Consider the following 20,329-nt stretch of genomic DNA (forward strand, 5'->3'; position numbering starts at 1 on the left):
TGTAGCAGGACATCGAATACGTGATATCTTGTTTTCCTTCCCCAGGCCATCGAGTCCAGGAATGAGAAGCAGTATCTATGGTGGTGGGCGCTGCCAATGGTTCATGGCTTGTTATTGTGGCCTGGTTGGATGGGGTTTAACAGCTGCCACACAACAGGACTTATTGCCGATTCGACATTGCTCGGCTATGACTCTTGTAGTTTGAGCCCATGAAACGCAAAAAGACCCCTTTTGAGAACACAAATGTGATCTGGTGTCCCATCAAAAACCTCTACTTCAAGGGCCAAATACCGCCACGCTCTACTTCCGATATTCGCGGCGATGAGCTTTAAGACGCTTTTCAATTATGAGTGAGCTCCCATTGAGAATCACTATAATGCTATGATGCTGAGGCCTGTAATACTTCATCTCCAATACCCAATCCATACTCCAGACTTTTCCCTGCAGTGGCACAAAGCACCAGAGACATAACCCCACCAATGCTGATGCCGTCGTTTTCAAGAAGGAAAAAAGAGTTGCATGATGTTCAATGTACAGAGCGCAGGGGGTTCAAAAACAAGGGGGTATAATAACAACAGGGAAAAAAACATGCTAGCCAACTCCCAGCATCTTAACAATCAAATCAGAGGATGTTGCTTTCTGGGTGCGCAAGAGGTGATATTACAAATAAAGTAATGGTCCATGTATCATCGTTAAGGTTCGGGTTTTAAATCAGGTCGTTACATCATGCCAAGTCGCGTGTTGCGCTTGTTCATTCGTGGTCGAGGTCCAGGAGGTCCGGGTGCCAGGCGGTTCCCAGGGGGCGGCATGCCATATGGAGGTCGTGGAAGTCCCATACCTGGCCCTGGTCCCATCCGCTGGGCTGGATGGCCAGGAAGACCCATCATGGGAGGTCGTGAGCCGGATGGCGATCGCCCCGGAGGCGCCTTCATTGGAGGATAAGGCTGTTGTACTCGGCGCCAGGCATCTCTTTCGCAGTATGATTTGCCGTCAACCTCAAAGTAGCCCTCAGAAAGAGATCGCCCACAGTCGAGACAACGGAAGCAACCGACATGATATTTGATGGAGAATTCGTCTTCCAGGTATTGTCCTTCAATCCCCTTCTCACAGCTTCCACAGAGACTGCCATTGAGCTTGTGGTAATGGTGCTCGCAATATGGCTTGTCGTTGAGAACATAGAACTCAGCGGATGTGAATGGCTCAGAGCATGTCGTGCAGACGAAGCACGCCTTGTGGTACTTGCCAGTCAATCTCCCATCTGCAGATGAGATGCTTTTGCCTGTGATGGTTAGGCCGCAAGCTTTGCAATTTCCCCGAGATCGCACAGGATCCTGGGATCCCTTTCGAGCGGGAGGCGCAGTAGGTGGAGGGAGTGTATGTGCACGCATCAATTCTGGGGCCCTGTCGAAATGAATGTGATCCTGAGGCGAAGTTGCATAAAGCGGTCTCGGTTGTGAATCGCTTCGCTGAAGAGGGATCTCGATTCGACGTTCATCTTTAGTGGTAGAGCTGGATCGTTCGCCTCTAGGGGATAGTTCAAGGGGCGATTCTGCGAGAGGCGACCTTGTACGTGACGGGGCCCGCAAAGGTGTTTCAGCTCGAGGACCTTTACTCCCCAAAGCCTCCATTGAGCTCTCGAGGTCGTCCATCAGGCCGTCCATAGCAGAGAGATCGGATGGATCACGTCGGGGATGAGATTTTGTCTGACTAGTTTGAGAACTGCCGTGGCTCTGGTGACTGAATGTGGAAAATCCAGAAGACGTCGAGTCTGACGGTGCATGATAGGGGTTGTTCACGCCGAACTCGGCAGCGAGATCGACGGATCCTGAGTACTTGCTAGATCTTGAGGGATGCAGAAGACTTTTACGCGGCGGCGGGGCTCGCGAAGTATCAGGTCCCATTGAGGGCTTGGATGCATGTCCAGGGCCACTTACTGCCTTGCGCTCAGGCTTGGTACCAGGTGCAGAAGGAGTTCGTAAGGGGGGCTCCGATCGAACAGCCAGCTTGGGAAATGTGTCGGAGCGGTTCATCATTCCCAAAGGCTGAGGCTGGAGTCTCGCTTCAGCTGTCGAAGGACGGCCAAAACCTTCGTAATCATCTCGTGTCGGTCTTTGAGGGGGGGCGGAGGGACTACTGTTGCTGTTATCTGTTGGAGATGCAGACCTGTGGGAATTGAAATAATCCTTTGGTGATGCACTCAGGAAGTCATCTGACTTCTCGCCGCCTTCCGTTATTTCTTTGGGAAAAGACGGTGACAGCGCCGAAGGACTGCGAATAGTATCGAATGGTCCCGGGGCGATGGTATCCATTCTTTTGAACAAAGTCGTGTTAGCTCCTCCGTTGGGGCTGATAGAACGAGGCTGGAAGTCCGGGCCATGCTTCTTCTCGCCAAAGCCTCCATAAGCCCCAGGACGATCGACTGGGCGGGGCGATGGTAGGATCAAATCATCCTCATGTGGTGTTGGAACGTCATCAAAGAAGCATTCCATTTCGTTAATTGATGATGTGCTGCGAGGCTCACTGTTTGGTGTCAATTGTCCCTGGCGCATGAAAGGATGGTCTACTATGTTGTTAGCTGTGTTTATGTGTATTAAACAATTGCCACTTACTGGCTGCATTGACATCTAATGATGCAGGTATGCGACCTGGTTTCTCAGGGGACGCTGGACTGTATGGTGTATACGCCTCATATCGTTCTGGTGGAGGGGACACTGTGGAACGATTAGTTCATTTCACTGGTTAAACGAAGCACTCATGATGTTTTCTTACGTTCGGGCGCTGGTGGTGCACAAACATGGTCGCCCATCATAGAGATTTCCACTTCCCGACTACATGATGAGCATTTGATAGTCGGGAGGAACATGGATTCTCGCGGAATCGCCATGATGGCGGTGTGAGTTGACGCGTTGCTTAGGGGGAATGGAGTCGAGTTTATTATGTGCCGCTTTAAATGTAATTGAGTTGTCGCCGTGGTTTCTCTCCAAATGCCCGAAAGCGCCTTCGACAAAGTGACGTATGAGAGATAATCGTAGGCCTTGTCGCGGTGGTTTCACAGATGGTGCTTTATGTGAGACCTTTTACATTCGTACCCCAGGCCCGTTCTGCGACCGGTGTCCCTGGGGTTGATGAAGTAGATTGAGGATGCCAAATGTCGGTGCGATTGCACTTGTCGATCGCATAAAGGCTGTCGTACTGTTCAAAGAGCGGTTTTTCTTTCTTTCTTGGTGGTAAAATCGTGGAGACAGATAATCGTAATGTTTTATCCCGTCTGGCTGAGTACCTGGGTTGTAAAATGGTGCCGATATTTGCTAGAGATGTGAGAGAAAGAGAGTGAGCCACTTCTCAGTTGATCGTGTAAATGAAAAGCTAAAGTCAAGAGTAGATTGAGATTCGATTGCAGTGGAAGGGAATCAGATCCAAGAATCGAAACACGACACTAAAACACCTGTGACGTGAAAGGATAGAAAGAGAATCAGCTGCCGACTTTCAAGAAAGGGACGATGCATATGGTGTCTCGAATGTGGAGGGAGAGGTGGGCGGGTTGATGCTAAAGGAGACCCTTGACCGAACTAAAGGCCTTTGAGATGCAGGCTTATCCTGGAGTCGGATCCTGGTTGGCGTTGGCGTTGGCGTTGGTGCTGGTGCCCTTGTTCATTAATAAGTTAATAAGTTGCGCTCGCCGAGAGACCCTGTCTCCTGTCCTGTTGGCCCCCTGGTTGGTGAAGGACAGTTCGCAAACTGACGGGTTTGCGGTGGGTGCGGTGTGGAATTTGCAACACGGGCACTACGGAGCTTTGTGCTTTGTGCTGAAGACAAGAACAGGAGCGACAACCTTTTTGGTTTTATTCATGAGAAGCGTTTACTTCTATAGGTTGCTTCAGGTTTGTTGTCGGAGTGGTCTAGATAGCCAACCCAGCGCACTGGATGTTGACAAGTGGCTACCTACGGACAGATCCTCCGTTACTGCTTTGAACAAACTTCTCCCGTATCGTCTTGGCTAGATCATCGGGACTCCATTGACTCCAGTAACACGGTAGACGACATTCCAGTAAGCTTTCCGTAACTAACTGCTTCCTTGAAGCTTCTGGACCCGAGATAGCGTCCACCCCACCCCCAAGAGGAGGCCAAAGGACAATGAGACATGATTTACGGATAATGAATTCAATTATCGATTTGGAGGGCGGACAGAAGAACTGGCAGAAACATGAACGTGAACTACATCTCGATGGATTCCTTACAAAGATTTTGCTGTCTCGCTTGTCAATCAATCAATGTTGCATGTCTCGTTGTAAAGATGGGGAAACAAGGGCAACAAGTCTTTGTTCGGTTAGGATCATCCGCCGCTTGTTTGCATGCATGAGACGTGCCTGGAGGATGATAATCTAAAGCGGGAGAGTCCCTCTTGTAGATGTCAGCCCGCAATTGGCTCCTTGACAACATCGACAATGATTGCATCCATCTTATTCCTTCGTTTGCGTCCCGTCAGTCTCCTGCATGCGTCAAGCTCAGTGGCCGGAAGATTGATGCCCTAATAGACTCATTAAAATGAATCCCGCAACAATCGAAAGCGAAGAACCAAAGAAACGAGCCAGATTGAGTCCGGCCTCAGCCGAATCAGTCATGGGATAAACGCCACAGAATATTCTCTGCAACCTGGTCATTGATGCCATATCCACTGTTGCTCATGGATAAGGTCAAGAAGATCCACTGACAACCGTCGACAACTCGGGTACCTTGCAGGCAGCTTTGTCCAATGAAGGGACTTATCTAACAAACTAGTCTCGTTTAAGATAGGCGTCCACCGAAAGGGGAACTGTCTCATTTAATGTTTCTTGTATTACTCGTGGTGTGGTGTGAAAGCTCCGCCTGTCGCTCATGTGAATCCAACTCTGGTAATGTAGCCACTGCTACGTAATTATCCGCCCCTGCAAATCAATGTGTTCTCTGGCGGCATTGCTATTGCATGGCTACTCCTCGCCAAGGTTTCTACAAGACATGCTTCTAAACTTGGCTTAGTTATCACATATAGTTCGTGTTTTAACAGAGCTAGATTATGGGTGCAACCTGCAAGCATACAATTGATACGGCCAGCGCTAATTGTCCCTTCCATTGGCTCGTTCAAAGTGACTGGAGGGTTAATAAACTGATTAATTGCCTGTACTCATTTGGTGGGTGAGCCGTGGGGGAACCGTGGCTGATCTTCATACCATACACCAAATACAGCAGGTTCTACCTCGTAGTTTAAATGACATTGGTAATGCAGATGATGGTTTAATGCAAGTGCTTCAGCTCTCCCCGTTTGCTTTACCAGGCCTTGTCCCGTTGTGTCTACTCTGTACCACGAGTGCTGAACCTCCGTAATACAGACAAGTTCTACTATACAAGCCTTCATTGCTATTTGCAGAAGAGAAACCAGGCTACAAGCGATGATGATCCACTGTCTCAGGTCTCTGATCGGAAGATCAAGAACCCGCTACGACATTAATAAACCATGACCACGGACTGCACTCAACCCGACAGCCATGCATTGGCCTAATTTTCAATAGATCGGTAGCTGGAGGCGCCACAATTTGAAACTTTCAGTGTCGTCAAACTGGAAGGATTGCAAAACTGCCGCCACGATCGTTGACGGTGTTGACCCTCGATCAACATGCTAGCGGGCTAGAGCTGCCCCTGGTGATCGGCCATGATAGAAGGGGGTTGGCGATTCCGTAACACATCAAGACGCCTTGTTATGATAAACACCTCCAATATCAACCTTATACAAAGACGTGGAGACAACCCAGTAACACGAGATGCATGTTGATATTGATTTCATCAACCAATATGGGCTCCATAACTCGTGGCGTTGTAACGATCCTATTTAGTCTCTTGCCAGTTCCCTATTAAACATTTAATGACCTCAAGTTCAGGATGCTGAATATATGCTTTAGTGCTTGGGCTAGCTAGTCATGAGCTGGAGAATTACCCCTGGGCCGTTTGCCTAGAAGGTTGACTTGGGCACGTCATTCATGGCTCTCCAAGGGCAATCAATTGGCATTTTATATATAATGGCTGAGACTGGAGTAATTTCTGAGGCATGATCGTCGATCGGCTATCGTGACCAGTCTCGGGCACATGGGTCTGTCAAGCAAAATGCGTCAACAGTCATCAGCCATAGCGACGGCTTCTGGACCCTGAATTTGAATCAAGGCTTCAAATATTGTAGCATAGTGCCAACACATAGAATAAAACTTTACTTGTATTATGTCTTTCGAGATCAAGGCTGAAACGCCAGTCTGGGGATGGAGATACAAGCTATATTTTCGCTCGGGTTCCAGACATACATACATTAATGGGAAGCCAGAATCAGGAATGTAGGTGAGTGCAAAGCTGGCTATGGTCATGGGACTCGGTGTTGAAGAGGCCTCACTGTCCTTGAAAGTCAATTCGAATGGCTAGAGTACGGACTCGGCCGACATCTCGTCCTGTCCTGAGACTCCCTCAGAGCGATTTGACCCGTATGTGCCAGCTTCTCCCGCATTAGACGGTGAGGGAACTTCGGATTGTGGAGGCCAGGATTCTTCGACGATCTCAACACCACGCAGAAACCATGTGGGTATTCGGCTCGGCATCGCATCTTTCTGCTGCACTTCCTTGTTACATGTGAATGGAGCTGCTTTCCAAGATAAAGAACAACCGCGTTAAGATCTGCAGTTTAAGAGGGATGCGGTCTCTCTGAGGGAGCTATGTCAAGAGAATATCCAACCGACTCATTCCTCTAATCGCTGAAGCCTCTTGGGCATCATGGCGCTGGGCTAGCGTGCGTTGATCGAGGTTGATCAACGATAGGCACCAGCAGGAGATAACGAGTGACAGTACAGATGACCTTCGCCAGCTGGACAAGTTTGTAAGCCAATTGTTTCGAAGACTCAGGATACCTACCTAGTCGATGCAAGTACACGTTGTGATAAGAATGCACGCAAGATGCTACCAGCAATCGAGACCATCACTCAAGAGTCCTTCTATCTCCTGATTATTTTTTACCTTAAACATGACATTTGATTAATCAGAAACAATTTCGAACGCTGCTTACCAGGTGGGTTCCATTGTCCATGTAACGGAACGTTCACAGTGCTGTGATATGAGGCTCTTGAGACTTTTATTGATTCCAGCAGTCTCTGAAAATGTTCATCGCGGTACCAAAGATACTCATGTACAGTAATGACAACAAGTCATCGACGGGTAATAAAGCCTGTAATACAAGACCTTTTTTACCCGTCCAGGCTTGACCCTGTGTTCTTGACTAGCTGCATCATTAGGACAGACCTGTATGATCACCAATGCCCCGGGTAGAGCCAATCAAGTTGGATGATGTCGACAGCATCGGATGAGACAATTTATTATGCTTAGAGACGATACCCACTGCTTTTTGTCCCGCACAAGTTAAGAAAGGTCAAGTCAAGTTGTTGAATGCTGGGAGATGCACAACGTCAGGGGCTCAAGCCAATGGTTCGGGAGAGGGAGTATTACAAGGCAGGGTTAAGCTGCATGAGCGTGGGCGGTACTCCGTAGTATTGTACCGAATGTGTTTTTGGACCAAACCAAACATGTCGAACAAATATCAACAACTAGCACGTACCTACCCTCATACTGATCAGAAGGAAAGAAAAGGAAAGAAAACCCTTGGTAAGTCGAGGTCAAACCTGTGCTCTCATAAGGTCTTGTTTGAAGCCAACTGAACCCCGATTTCATGGATGAAAATGGTGGGAGAAATGTGGGAAAACCTGGAGGATTGAGACGCTATCCGTACCTTTTTCTCGGTTCTAGGAATCCAATGGATGTGTGCTAGCATCAGGTGTCCACAAACATACATGGAAAACATACAGTAGCTTACAGTAGCTCGATATCATCAATACACGCTGTTCCGAGCTCTCCGCGTCCCCAGCCGCTAGAATATCGCTACTCCACTATTGGCTCCTTGTCAACACTCACCGCCCGAACGTCCACGACAGCCAAGCGAGGGAAGTGGCAGTACAGCGAGGTACGTCTCCCAGAGTCTGCCATATTTGAACCCTCCCCATTCCCGAACAACACTTCATTTCTCTCTCTTTTCCTTCACCAACAAACTTCGTCAACTTACAATCAGCTAAATAACGTTTCCAAACCTTTAAAAACACTTATTTCTTACCAAAATCTCTCACTCTTGACATCTCTCTGCCCCGCTACCCCGCCATCAACAACACCCCTCCAAATAATATTATCATAAAGACCAAGGCCTTGACCCTTGGTCACTCCAGTCGTCAAGACGTTTTCCAATCTCCTTAACTCGTATGCCACCCAAATGAACTCCCAAGCAAGAAGACATGAAGAGAAATGAACAAATACTAATCTCACAAAAGGACGCACCACCCGTTCGCAGGAGCCCGCTGCTCAGCCGATTCCGGAGGCTCAGCGGACTCGACCTTTGAACAGTAAAGGTCAAATCACAAATAGAACCCGTCCAATCTCAATCAATTTGCAAATTTCCACGTAAAGCCACTATTCATCATGGCTCCTCACGCGGAAGTCGGCACGGGCTCCTCGAACGGGGCGGTCTACAACGGCCGAGGTTCCTCAGCTACCCAGGACCTCTTTACCGTCAACTCCCCCAACGTCACCTACACTGATGCGGAAATTCGTTCTCGATACACCTACCGCACTACCAAGGTTGACGTTGATGCCAATGGCAAGTATGTCGCTACTCCAAACGAGACTCTCTATGACTTCAAGGTCGACCGTAAGATCCCCAAGGTCGGTATGATGTTGGTTGGCCTCGGAGGCAACAACGGCACTACCGTCACTGCTGGCATCCTCGCCAACCGCCGCCAGCTCGCCTGGGATACCAAGGAGGGTCCTCGCGAGTCTAACTACTACGGCTCTGTTGTCATGGGCTCTACCCTCAAGCTCGGTCATGATGCCAAGACTCATCAGGAGATCAACATTCCCTTCCATAACATCCTCCCCATGGTTCACCCCAACGACCTTGTCATTGGCGGCTGGGACATCAGCAAGATGAATCTGGCGCAGGCCATGGATCGCGCTCAGGTCCTCGAGCCTACCCTCAAGGCCCAGGTCAAGAAGGAGATGGCTGAGATGGTTCCCCTTCCCTCCATCTACTACCCAGACTTCATTGCCGCCAACCAGGAGGACCGTGCTGATAACGTTCTCGAGGGCTCCAAGGCTTGCTGGGCTCATGTTGAGAAGATCCGCCAGGACATCCGTGACTTCAAGGCCAAGAACGGCCTTGACAAGGTCATCATCATGTGGACTGCCAACACCGAGCGATATGCCGACCTGATTGAGGGCGTCAACGACACCGCTGACAACCTTCTCAAGGCCATTGAGCAGGGTCATGAAGAGGTCTCTCCCTCCACTGTCTTTGCCGTTGCCTGTATTCTTGAGAAAGCCCCTTTCATCAACGGCTCCCCACAGAACACCTTTGTCCCCGGCGCCATTGAGCTTGCTGAGAAGCACAATGCCTTCATTGGTGGTGATGACTTCAAGTCTGGCCAGACCAAGATGAAGTCTGCCCTGGTTGATTTCCTCATCAATGCTGGTATCAAGTTGACTTCCATTGCAAGCTACAACCATCTCGGCAACAACGACGGCAAGAACTTGAGCTCCCAGAAGCAGTTCCGCTCCAAGGAAATTTCCAAGTCCAACGTCGTTGATGACATGGTTGAGGCTAATCACGTTCTGTATAAGAAGGGCGAGCACCCTGACCACTGTGTCGTCATCAAGTATATGCCCGCTGTTGCCGACAACAAGCGTGCTCTTGACGAATACTATGCCGAGATTTTCATGGGCGGTCACCAGACCATTTCGTAAGTTGATGCCAAGGTTTCGAAGACATAGACCGCAACTGACAATTTCCAGGCTCTTCAACATTTGCGAGGACTCCCTTCTTGCCTCTCCTTTGATCATTGACTTGGTCATCATTGCTGAGATGATGTCTCGAATCCAGTGGAAGGCTGTATCCTCCGATGGTACTGCTACTACCGAATACAAGAGCTTCCACAGTGTCCTGAGCGTCCTTAGCTACATGCTGAAGGCTCCCCTCACCCCTCCTGGCACTCCCGTTGTCAATGCACTAGCTAAGCAGCGTGCTGCTCTTACCAACATTTTCCGTGCCTGCGTTGGCCTCGAGCCGGAGTCCGACATGACTCTTGAGCACAAGCTCTTCTAGGCGCTACGCCTATGCTTAATGTTCTTGACATAGATTGATTTGAATGAGGAAGATTTATAGGACAGTCTTTACCGGATGCTCTTATTGCTATTTGAAAACCGAAAAATCATATAAAGAAGGAGGAGAGATCAATTAGCCCCATAGACAACCAAATTCAATTGTGCCATTCTCCTCATGATATACGGAATCACCATGTATATGACACCGCGCAATATATTGTATGCGTGCTTGGCCCTCGCTATGTATACATACCTGAGGCAGGCATTTGGACCTTAGCTATCTGAGGATTTGGATGATCTGGGAGGCCAGGGAGATCAGTCTAGAAAGGTACCTTAAGCGACAAGGATGTATCATCATTGCAAGGGTGTTAATTGAATTTTAACGTGGCTGGTAGACTTTACGCGGGATTGATGCGTTCCAACGCGTCTCTCCACGCCAACGCATTTTTATGGCCCGCGCGTCGCGTTAAGCTCCCCACTATCACTTAGACCAGGTAGTGACCGTCATTCTCAGACTCTCCCAGATCAACATCCACTCTTATGTCAAGAAATTATTCACTCCCAAGGACTACATGTTAATTTACTTGTTATTTTCATCTTTTCACTGATCACTTTCTATCTACGTCACAAATACCATTGGTATCACAATGGCTACTCCCTCACGAGCTTCCTCCCCTCCCTCAATGGGCGGAACTCCCGAACCACTGTCACCACAGTCCAGATTCAAAGCCCAACTTGCAGCTCTTGAGAGCAGTGACGACGAAACATCCTCTTCAAATCAATACACAGGCAAAAACTCAAAAAATCACCTCGGCCTACCACCACAGACCATACCGGATAAAGAAACGTCCGATGAATCGGATAATGACATTATTAGGCCTCGAGGCAAGCTGGCGGCTAGGATGCAAGGGACATCACAAAAAAACGAGTCACTGAATACATCTTCGTTCCAAAAAGAAACCACCCGGGATTGCACAGAGAAGATATGCGAGCAAGAAGAGAAGGCGACCGAAGAAGTTGAGAAGACAAACGATGCTGGCATGCCTGATGTTGAATCACAAGAAGACGACGCTCCTGTTGCACGCCGAAGATTGGTTCGCAAGGCACCTTCTTTGCCAGCCTCAAAACGCACCTCTCGTGGTTCCAGCCCAGCACTTTTCGTATCATCACCTATTCGTCCTTCGCCAACTCAATCTATGCATAATGGCTCGGGTTCTGAGGGTGACATGCCTGCTCTCAAATCTGATCGCTTCAAAGCGATGCTCGAGCGCCGCAGACAAAAGCGACGTGACGAAGATGCCGGGAAAGAAGCGAAAGAGGCCGAAAAACGAGCAAAACAAGAGAAAGTCGCACAGGAGATGGAAGAGATGGTCTCGGATGGCGATAACTCCGGTATCACCGACGATGAAGGTGGTCGACGACTGACCCAGGCCGAGCGACCCAGTGCTCGTAAAGCCAGCAAAAAGGCCATCGAGGAGATGAACAGAGAAACTCAGAGAATGTCGAGGAATATGCAGTTGGCACATGAAGCCAAGACACGAAAGAAGATTACCAAGAACAGATTGTTCGAACGTTTCAACTTCCGCCCAGCAGGTGAACCAGAACCAAAGGTTACCAGCTCAAGCAGGGGACCAACACCACATAGCGACGTTGAGATGCAAGATGTCGATACACCGCCGAGTTCTCCCCCAGTTTCCAAAGAGACTGCCGCCGTCGTTACAGTCCCGGAAACTACTGCTAGAGACGATGATTTCGACTTGCCAACTATAGATAGCGTGGCCGAGATAACCAAGCTCAAACCAGACAAGGGAAAGGCCGTGGAGACGCCAGCCGAACAGGAACAGCCCATTCAAAACCCCAGGCGTCAATTCCGTGTCAAACTTCCACCTGTCAGAGCCAATGTGACAATGGTGGATTCGGATGACGAGTTAGAAATCACAACCACCACCAAGGACAAAATTCGAGCTGTATTTGAAATGGCTCCAACAAAGAAAGCGCAGGAACACAGTTCCGTTCAGGCGCTACGCGCCCTTGCCCAACTTAAATCTCCCGGCAAGGAGACAAGACAAAAGAACGAAAATCACGGCATGACAGCAGGCGAACTCCAGGCCTACCTATACCAGAAGGCTCGGCAACAAGCCAAGGTGGAGCGTGACCGCAGAGTTGATCTGCTCAAGGCTCAAGGTGTCGTTATTCAAACCGCAGAAGAGCGTGAGCGTCAGATGCAAGACGCCGAGGACATTGTCGCCAGGGCAAGAATGGAAGAACAGATCATTAGGCAAAAAGAGAAAGCAGCTGCCAAAAAGGAAGCGAAAGAGAATGGTGAAGTTGACCCCCTGGCCTGGGATGATAGCGAGGACGAGGAGTATCAAGCATCTGGAAACGAAGCTGATGGAGAAGGATCCGCGGTTGAGTTGTCCGGATCCGAGGATGAAGAGGAAGTTAGTGACGAGGAGCAAACAGATGGCAATAACATGGTCGAAGTCGAGGCTCGAGATGGAGAGTCTGAGGCCTCCGCTGATGAGAATGATGATGCAACTCTTAGCGCCAGTCAAGATGTTCAGGACGATGCCGAAGAGTTCCCTGCTACGAGATATCGACGACTACGAAAACCTATTGTTCTTTCTGACGAGGAGGAGGAGGATACAGTCGAAATGACACCCAGACCAAAAGCTACTGCCCACATGTCACCAATAGTCCCAAACACACAATCCCCGACTGCACCTAGATCAGTCCTCCGTTCAGCAAAGAAGAACTTTATTCCAGGTTTGCCGGTGCAGGGACCGGCTGGCCTCGGCCTCACGCAGATTTTCGCTGGTACCATGGACGACAGCCAAATGAATTCTGCCAACGGTCCAACTCAATCTCCGATGCCCGATTTCGATCACTTTCCCGACTCCAACTTCTCTGCAACCATGGACGAGCCCATGGAGGACATGATCATAGACAGTCAGAAAAATGACAGCCAAAAGAATACTCAAGACGTCGCCCTCGACCTTTCTCAGTCTCAGATGCGCGGTCTGGACAGCTTGCTTCGGGAAGAGAGCACTCAAATCTCCGACATGATCGATTTCACTCAGGATGGTGGGCTTCAAGACCAAACACCCTTAAAGAACAGATTCATCGAGGCACCAGGTTCGACTATGGAGACTATGTTGGCCGATCATGAGGACCCGACCCAAGCTTCGCCACTCGTCCGCCGTGGCCGTCTTCGTCGCAGAATAGAGACATCTCAACGCATTCAGGAAATCCCAGAGCCGCCACCTGCAGAGAAGGCTGATAATGTCTTTAAAGTGTTGAAGGAGGGTGCCAAGAACGAACAAAAGAACCGCCTCCGAACTGAGTTTGACCACAAGAACAGCAAGGCAAAGGAGATGATTCAGGAACAAGCTGAGGAATCCGAAGATGAATATGCTGGGCTGGGTGGTGCAGATGGCGAGGATAGTGACAATGAGTCTGTCGCTTCACTTAAAGATATCATAGACGACACTGATAGTCACGATATCGACGGAGCCAAACTCGCTGCTCTATATGCGTAAGTACTACATCAGAATGATTATCAACAACACTGACATTCCATAGCGCTCGAGAGCAGGCAGAAGATGAGAAGCAGGTCGAGAAGCTTTTCAAGGACATCACGACTGGTATGCTTCGCCGTAAACGAGGTGCAGGCTACGACCTCGACGATTCAGACGATGATGGTGAGGCTCGTCGCCGAATGAAGCGTCGACAGTTCGCCAAAATGCAGAAAGCTCTATTTGCCGACGAACGTGTCAAGAAGATAGCTGAGAACCCTGGTAACCAGGCCTTCTTACGAACGATAGAGGACCGTGGCAGTGATGATGAAATGGACTTCTTGGACGCACCGGAAGAGGTCGTCGAGTCCTCACAATCCCAGTCTCAGGATGAAAGCAGCAAGGCTCAGACTGTTCCCGACAGCCAACCTCAGAAGGTTCTTGGCCCTGCGGATAACAGGGCCCCAGGCTATCTGCGTAGGACCAAGGATGGCAAGAAGCCCTCTAACATTGGCGAAGTTCGCGAGACCTTGTCCGATCTGCTGGAAGAACCCCATGGTTCAGTTATCCCTGCAACTGAAGTTGGGTCAGACAGCGAAGGCGAAGAGAACACTGCCGCAGAAACTCGCAGCGATAAGGAGAACGATATTTCCAACCCCCGCCGTGGCCGTGTCGCGGTCGTTGATCGCATCAGCCTCAAACGCAAGAGCTCTTCGAACGTTAGCACTGGCCGCCCTGCCTTTGCAACAGCATCAAACTCCTCATTCAAAGTCCCCGCTCTGCTACGCCGTGCTACTACGAATTCATTTGTATCTGGTACAGTTTCTACCACAAGCTCTGGTTCACCAGCACCAGCGAGCGGATTCGGTGAAGAGGCCAAGATAAAGAAGGGAGCCAGCAAGAAGAGCGGCGTCCATGCATTTGCTCGTGACAGCGAGAGACGAGCGAAGCTGGAGGAGAATGAGCGAAAGAGAGAAGAAAGGAAGGTTAAAGGGGCAGAGAGGAGAATCGGAGTCGTGGGTGGTTTATTGGGTAAGGGATCATTTGAATAAGCTGGCATAGAACGGAATTCGTTCATTTATATGGATCATGTTTGTTAGGGTTTAGAATTCACATGATGGCGTGGAGTTGGATTGGACGAGACATGAAGACCATTATCATGGCGACACTATACCTAAGTTTCGAAAAATGTTAATTCATTTGTGAAGGCTGTGCATTGCTGGTCCACCATCCACATGTGATTGCCCTGCCCTATTCATAGTTATCTCAACAAAACATCGCCTCCAAAGGTAGTCTGGTGATTGTAACGTGGTCACATACCGACCCAAGCTTATTGTAGGTTCACAGCATATGACTATTACTACTAGGCCCCTGGGTCCCTACTTCTTCCGGCACCATTTTCTGCACAGGGAGCAAAAAGACTACCATTATCTATATCCATAACACAACACATAGGCGACTGATGCTGCCAAAAATGGTGGTTCCGCCCGGGATCGAACCGGGGACCTTCTCGGTGTTAACGAGATGCCATAACCAACTAGACCACGGAACCGTCATCTGATTATAGAAGATGGCTTCGGTGTTTGGTGATGACCACTTCTACTTGCCTGCGCATTACCAACCTAGGGTTCACATGGTGGGGTCTACTTCACAACTTTAACTCCACTACCCCTATCGTCGTTCCCAGTCCATCTTCGAAATGCTGCAAATCAGCCACTTATGCCTCTCCTTATTTGCAAGTTAATAGGTTCCGTGGTCTAGTTGGTTATGGCATCTCGTTAACACCGAGAAGGTCCCCGGTTCGATCCCGGGCGGAACCACCATTTTTGCACCAGTTCCCACTCCTGGTCGTGGGAACAGACTGTATTAGATATTCACCACAGCCCTCGTCAGGTCTTATAGTTGACCTGGTAACACGACCAAGTTTCATAATGCCTGTATAGGCCTTGACACAATTATGAATAGGGTCTTAAGCTAAGAATGGGGCGTGAAGCAATCGAGTCTCTTGTATAAGATACCTACGCATCACTAAGGTACTTCCTGTTCATGTAACCCAACTCTGTCAGCTGTTGATTTACACAGCATAAAGACATAACGATTTATCTCGTGTAAAGTAGCTGCCAGCTATTCTTCAAGGGTTGCACTTCCTGAAGCTAAGTCACCCTAAATAGATATAAGCAAGAGGAAAGGTAGCTTCTTCTCGGCTCTAGTAATCTTTGCATCCTTTGCTATTCCCTCCTCAATGAGCTTTTCGATTACACATTCTTTGTTCATGTTGGCATTCATTATCCCATGTAGCACGCAGCGTGCTCTGTCTTTTCTGCGGCGAAGATAGAGTACATTCATGCCCTACGTTAACATGATTTGGACAATACTTTCTTTTTCACCTTTTTCAACCGCTACTGGATCCTTGCCAATTCTGTCCATGAGTTTTTGCGAAGCGTCGATGTAGGATCCGACTTGTTTCTCAACTCCGTACCTGACATGAAGTTGATGAATCACCAGGAAGAACAATACACAGCGTTTCTGCGTCTTAGATAGTGTTCTGTGGGGGTGCCTTCGTGGTCGTCTTCCGTTGGAAAGTGGCTGTCAGCATACATATCCTCACAAAGGAATAAAAGATCCATTCCAAGGCCTACATAGTTCAAATTGGAATTCGTGGATATATATTATTTGTAGAAAAACCACTCATGTTCGCCCATTTCGTCTATATCGATACACTTTTTGCAGACAAAATTTATTCTGCCGTTTTCCGAACACTCTGACCATATATATACTTTGCGTTTCATCGCGCAGAGATTTGTTTCTTCAGGAGAAGGAAACATAGTCATAGATCCCTTTGCTGATTCGCTTTTTTATTAGCGACTCAACGTGCAGAGGTGTCATACGTTCTGCAATGCGGAGTATCAACTTACTTAGCAGACAGAGTGGAAGCACCTGGTTATGGTGGTAGGAAGACGGAAAAAAGAGGTAAAAGGAGCAATGAAATAATATGTCAATGACCTTAAAATAAGGCTCTCCTACTGTTGTTGACCAAGCAAGAACTGCTTGTGAAACACCTAATTCCACGACGGCATCTCAAACCGACTTGAAGCTTGTCTCGTTTTCATAGAGCTTACATGTTCGATGAGTTTTGAAAGTATGAAATATATTAGTGTTGCCGAAACTAGCTATCAGCATAATTGCACCGTTGAAATGCAATTGTGTTATCACTTGATATGAATACCTCGCATCATAAACAGTTCTCTGATTGACCTCTATTTGCCCCCCGGCTGTCACGCCAGCAAGGTACATACGCTCTATATCAATACATCCTCTAATTCGTTGTGATCTTTTACTTTTGGAACGCCGCACCCGAAAATTCTAAACTGCCTAAACCCAACAATCTCTTGGTAAATAGCCAAAGCTCAAAGGCTTCTAACTTGATCTCCACGCGCATGAACCCAACCCATGCAGCAAACACTCGCACAGCATTGAGCGGCCAGATATATGATCCGTTTTGACCGATCTCTTCAAGCTTCTCGTGGAACACGGTCTTTGTGCAATATCGTGCAAGGATCATAAACGAACGAATGGGACCCTGCCGTGTCTGGAGGTTCTCGTCCAGGCTTCGGGTTAGATCGTTTGTCTTGAGAATTAGAAGGATAATGCGAGGTACGCGGCTGAGAAGCTGCACGAGGTCGACAATGAGACCCTCTTGCAGAGCCCCGCTCATTGTTTTTTGCTCATCGGCCGTTCGAGTCTCGAGAATAGATCCAGACTTGCTAACAATGCTGTAGTCTCGACCAGTAATTGCTGAAGCAAAAAGTGGGAAATCCTTGTCCTCAATACCAGCAACCTCATGCGCATACTTCTTCATTCGATCCATATCGCCATCAATAACCGCAAGCCACATCTTGGCATATGACCTTCGCAGAGGAAGCTCAATGTCGCGGTAGAGACCATGATCATATAAAATGACATCAAAGTTAGGCCCACGTCCAAGGCCCCGGCGGGTATTGTTCTTGCGGATTGCAATATTACCACCGTGAGGATCACAGTGCAGGGGTGCACCATCACCGAAGATCATTTCGTTGAAGATACGCGCCAACGTGGCAGATACTTCATCTCGGTCAATGCCGTTCTTATCCAAATACTCAAGATCATCGAGTCGACTTCCCGCTTCGCACGCCATGACAATGATTCGCTTCTTAGCCCAGATCACCTCGGGGATGATCAGGGGTAGCTGTGGAATCTTAGCAAAGTGCTCCTTCATACGTCGGGCATTGTTGGCCTCTTCTTGGAAGTCAAGCTCTTTAGGAAGGGAAACGTCCATCTCGGAGGAGAGCCACTCAAGATCATATTCGGGGAAAAATCGTTTCAAGGTCGAAAACGTGTACCGGGTAAGCGCAAGATCCAGGGGTGCCCATGCTTCCAGCTCAGGATGTTGAACCTTAACCGCAACCTTCTGATTTGACCCCTTGATGGATGCCAGATGCACCTGAGCAAGAGAGGCAGCACCAATTGGCTCAGGGGCGAAATCGGAGAAATAGTCCCAGAGCTCCTCTCCGGTATCCTTGCGAAACATATCCTCGATCGACTCAAGTGAAGATACAGGACACTTGTCTTGCAGGGGGATGAAGGTATTTGTCCATTCAGATGGTAGAAGGTAGTTCATGGCGCTCTGGCGTAGTAATTAGTCCGATCGCTCGAGCTCCAAGGTTGATGGAGTTCATACCAGATGCTGGCCGAGTTTGATAAAGATACCGCCGTTCTTTTCCAATACAACGAGGGTCCGTTCGGCGCATCGTTTGTGGCATGCCTTTAGCATATTCTCCTGTTCATCCTGATCTGCCGTCGTTTCTCTCGCGTTTAATGTTGTTCGGTAACTACTCAGCTTATCAGTTTCGTACCGCTTATCCCCAATGGCGAGTAACCACATACTCGTTGATACACACAGCGAGCGCAACCGCAACTCTACCTGTACGTTCCGCCGCCTCATAACTATTCTTGATGTCGTCGGTGAACGCAAGCGCAGTCGCGCCTACAGTTCCAACACCAGCCGAGGCATATAACAGCGGTCGTTTAGGGCCGGACTTGTGACCATTGTTCTTTCTCGAGCCTCTCCGTGATGCGAAACCTCTTGCGCTGACATCCCGGAAGGGCTTACTGCGGACCAATTGACTTCTACAAGTCGAGCAGGTCCATGATCGAGCGGCGATGCGATTCGCAAAGGCCGAAACAGATAAGGCGTTCATCTGACCGCCGATAGACTTTTAACAAGGAAAAATAGTATGTAGTAAGACAGAATCACTCATTCTTAAGAAAGAAAAGCTAGCGGGAAAGGAATGGAAACAGGTTGGCACCACAGAGGCCAGGCCTAGGCTTAGATCATGTCGTCAACCAAAATCAAGTCGACAGTTTTTTTGCTTGGGTGTGCCGATTCCGACAAACCTCCGTCCATCGCTCGGCTTGGGCCGGGGGCGGGGGACGAATTGGCCACCCGCCAGGCAGTATTTTCGAGAGGCGCCACGTCACGTGACTGCGCGACCGCGACTGTAACGCGTTAAGCTCACCTCTTTACACGACCACGCATCTCGAAATTACAACACAAAACCGTTGTACCACTCAAGCTCCCTCCAACATTTACTTCATATCGGACATTTACAATCCTATGCAGCGTAATCGCCAAAATTGTACAGTCAGAAATATGATGTCTTTTTCTCCCGCCCCCATTTTCTCCGGATCTTGGGACCACCACCCTGCTGTCTCGTCGCCGCTCTCATCTTCACCTGTGCGCGCATCATCGCCACTCTCACCAATTGACAGAAATGTGTGTCCGCATCGGCAAATTCAATCTTCTCCTATCAAGCCCCCAAAATTCAGATTTGCTTCGCGTCCTACTCGGCCAAATCCAGTGAACAGGAAGCGAGATGAGATACAAGAAGGAAGACGGGAGGTCTTCCTCCAGAATGTGCGACAGAGCCGTGAAGACAAGGCCTGGCAACGCAGAGACATAGAGGGACAGGTATGAAAAAATCACTTATATCGTATTACTATTGTTAATGTGATTACAGTTTCTAAAGACAAATTATCTCGCTGATCGAGGACAGCTGTCTCGTGATGCTCCTGACACTACCGAGGCTGATATCGAGGATGCCATGACTTTTTACCAAGAGCAACCTCCGATTCCGCAACAAGACGAGGATGAAACGATGATGGATGAGGAAGAGCAGCTCGAGGCGATGCTTGCATCCTATGAGGAACAGCAGATGGTTTCTTCACAACGGCCACCCTCGCCTCCGCTATCAGACGAAGACTATGATGATGTCTTTGCTGAGCTCATAGCGCAAGAACAATCCAAACAGAATACACCCTCCCGACCACAAGACCAGATGGACACTTCAGGAGATATTGAGATGCAATAATGTTCTTTCTAAGTTGCTTCCTTTTTTTTCTTCTTTTTCTTTTCAGTGTCTTGCGCGTTTGCTCGCTTGGAGTTGGGGTTGATCGGATCACCAAGGAAGGGACACGGCGTTTGGGAAGTGTCAGGTTGTATATCGTCAGATGTGCATAACTATTATTTTGAGACAGGGTATATAGATGGCCTGGAGGCAATATCCAGGTTC

The 20,329-nt window shown here is 48.8% G+C and overlaps 5 protein-coding genes and 2 non-coding genes across 7 annotated transcripts; 4 read left to right on the top strand and 3 right to left on the bottom strand.

Moving 5' to 3' along the window:
* Positions 1 to 719: 719 nt before the first annotated feature.
* On the bottom strand, positions 720 to 2,884 carry BKA55DRAFT_508758 (uncharacterized protein; the record flags this gene model as incomplete). The annotated part of the gene is made up of 3 exons (XM_046187463.1): positions 720 to 2,560; positions 2,610 to 2,711; positions 2,770 to 2,884. 3 exons carry the CDS (start codon positions 2,882 to 2,884, stop codon positions 720 to 722), a joined length of 2,058 nt encoding a protein of 685 aa, XP_046051442.1.
* A 5,151-nt stretch (positions 2,885 to 8,035) lies between these two features.
* BKA55DRAFT_565308 (uncharacterized protein) lies at positions 8,036 to 10,614 on the top strand. Its single transcript, XM_046192531.1, has 3 exons — positions 8,036 to 8,310; positions 8,382 to 9,845; positions 9,898 to 10,614. The coding sequence occupies exons 2-3, from the start codon at positions 8,530 to 8,532 to the stop codon at positions 10,205 to 10,207; spliced, it is 1,626 nt and encodes a 541-aa protein (XP_046051443.1). The 5' UTR covers positions 8,036 to 8,310; positions 8,382 to 8,529; the 3' UTR covers positions 10,208 to 10,614.
* Positions 10,615 to 10,628: 14 nt separating this feature from the next.
* On the top strand, positions 10,629 to 14,932 carry BKA55DRAFT_565311 (MRC1-like domain-containing protein). Its single transcript, XM_046192532.1, has 2 exons — positions 10,629 to 13,741; positions 13,789 to 14,932. The coding sequence occupies exons 1-2, from the start codon at positions 11,109 to 11,111 to the stop codon at positions 14,771 to 14,773; spliced, it is 3,618 nt and encodes a 1,205-aa protein (XP_046051444.1). The 5' UTR covers positions 10,629 to 11,108; the 3' UTR covers positions 14,774 to 14,932.
* Positions 14,933 to 15,199: 267 nt separating this feature from the next.
* On the bottom strand, positions 15,200 to 15,273 carry BKA55DRAFT_t144. Its single transcript has one exon. It is a non-coding gene; the product is annotated as a tRNA-Val (tRNA).
* A 194-nt stretch (positions 15,274 to 15,467) lies between these two features.
* Positions 15,468 to 15,541, top strand: BKA55DRAFT_t143. Its single transcript has one exon. It is a non-coding gene; the product is annotated as a tRNA-Val (tRNA).
* A 1,338-nt stretch (positions 15,542 to 16,879) lies between these two features.
* BKA55DRAFT_565318 (ABC1 family-domain-containing protein) lies at positions 16,880 to 19,168 on the bottom strand (the record flags this gene model as incomplete). Its single annotated transcript, XM_046192533.1, has 3 exons — positions 18,645 to 19,168; positions 18,439 to 18,589; positions 16,880 to 18,384 (listed from the first exon to the last, which is right to left on the bottom strand). Coding segments are annotated over exons 1-3 (1,616 nt in total), but the record flags the coding sequence as incomplete, so codon positions are not given.
* A 130-nt stretch (positions 19,169 to 19,298) lies between these two features.
* Positions 19,299 to 20,308, top strand: BKA55DRAFT_333805 (uncharacterized protein). Its single transcript, XM_046185725.1, has 2 exons — positions 19,299 to 19,728; positions 19,778 to 20,308. The coding sequence occupies exons 1-2, from the start codon at positions 19,375 to 19,377 to the stop codon at positions 20,126 to 20,128; spliced, it is 705 nt and encodes a 234-aa protein (XP_046051446.1). The 5' UTR covers positions 19,299 to 19,374; the 3' UTR covers positions 20,129 to 20,308.
* The last annotated feature ends 21 nt before the right edge of the window (positions 20,309 to 20,329 follow it).

The sequence above is a fragment of the Fusarium redolens genome, assembly GCF_020744475.1.
Source record: "Fusarium redolens strain MPI-CAGE-AT-0023 chromosome Unknown BKA55scaffold_6, whole genome shotgun sequence".
NCBI classification, from domain to species: domain Eukaryota; kingdom Fungi; phylum Ascomycota; class Sordariomycetes; order Hypocreales; family Nectriaceae; genus Fusarium; species Fusarium redolens.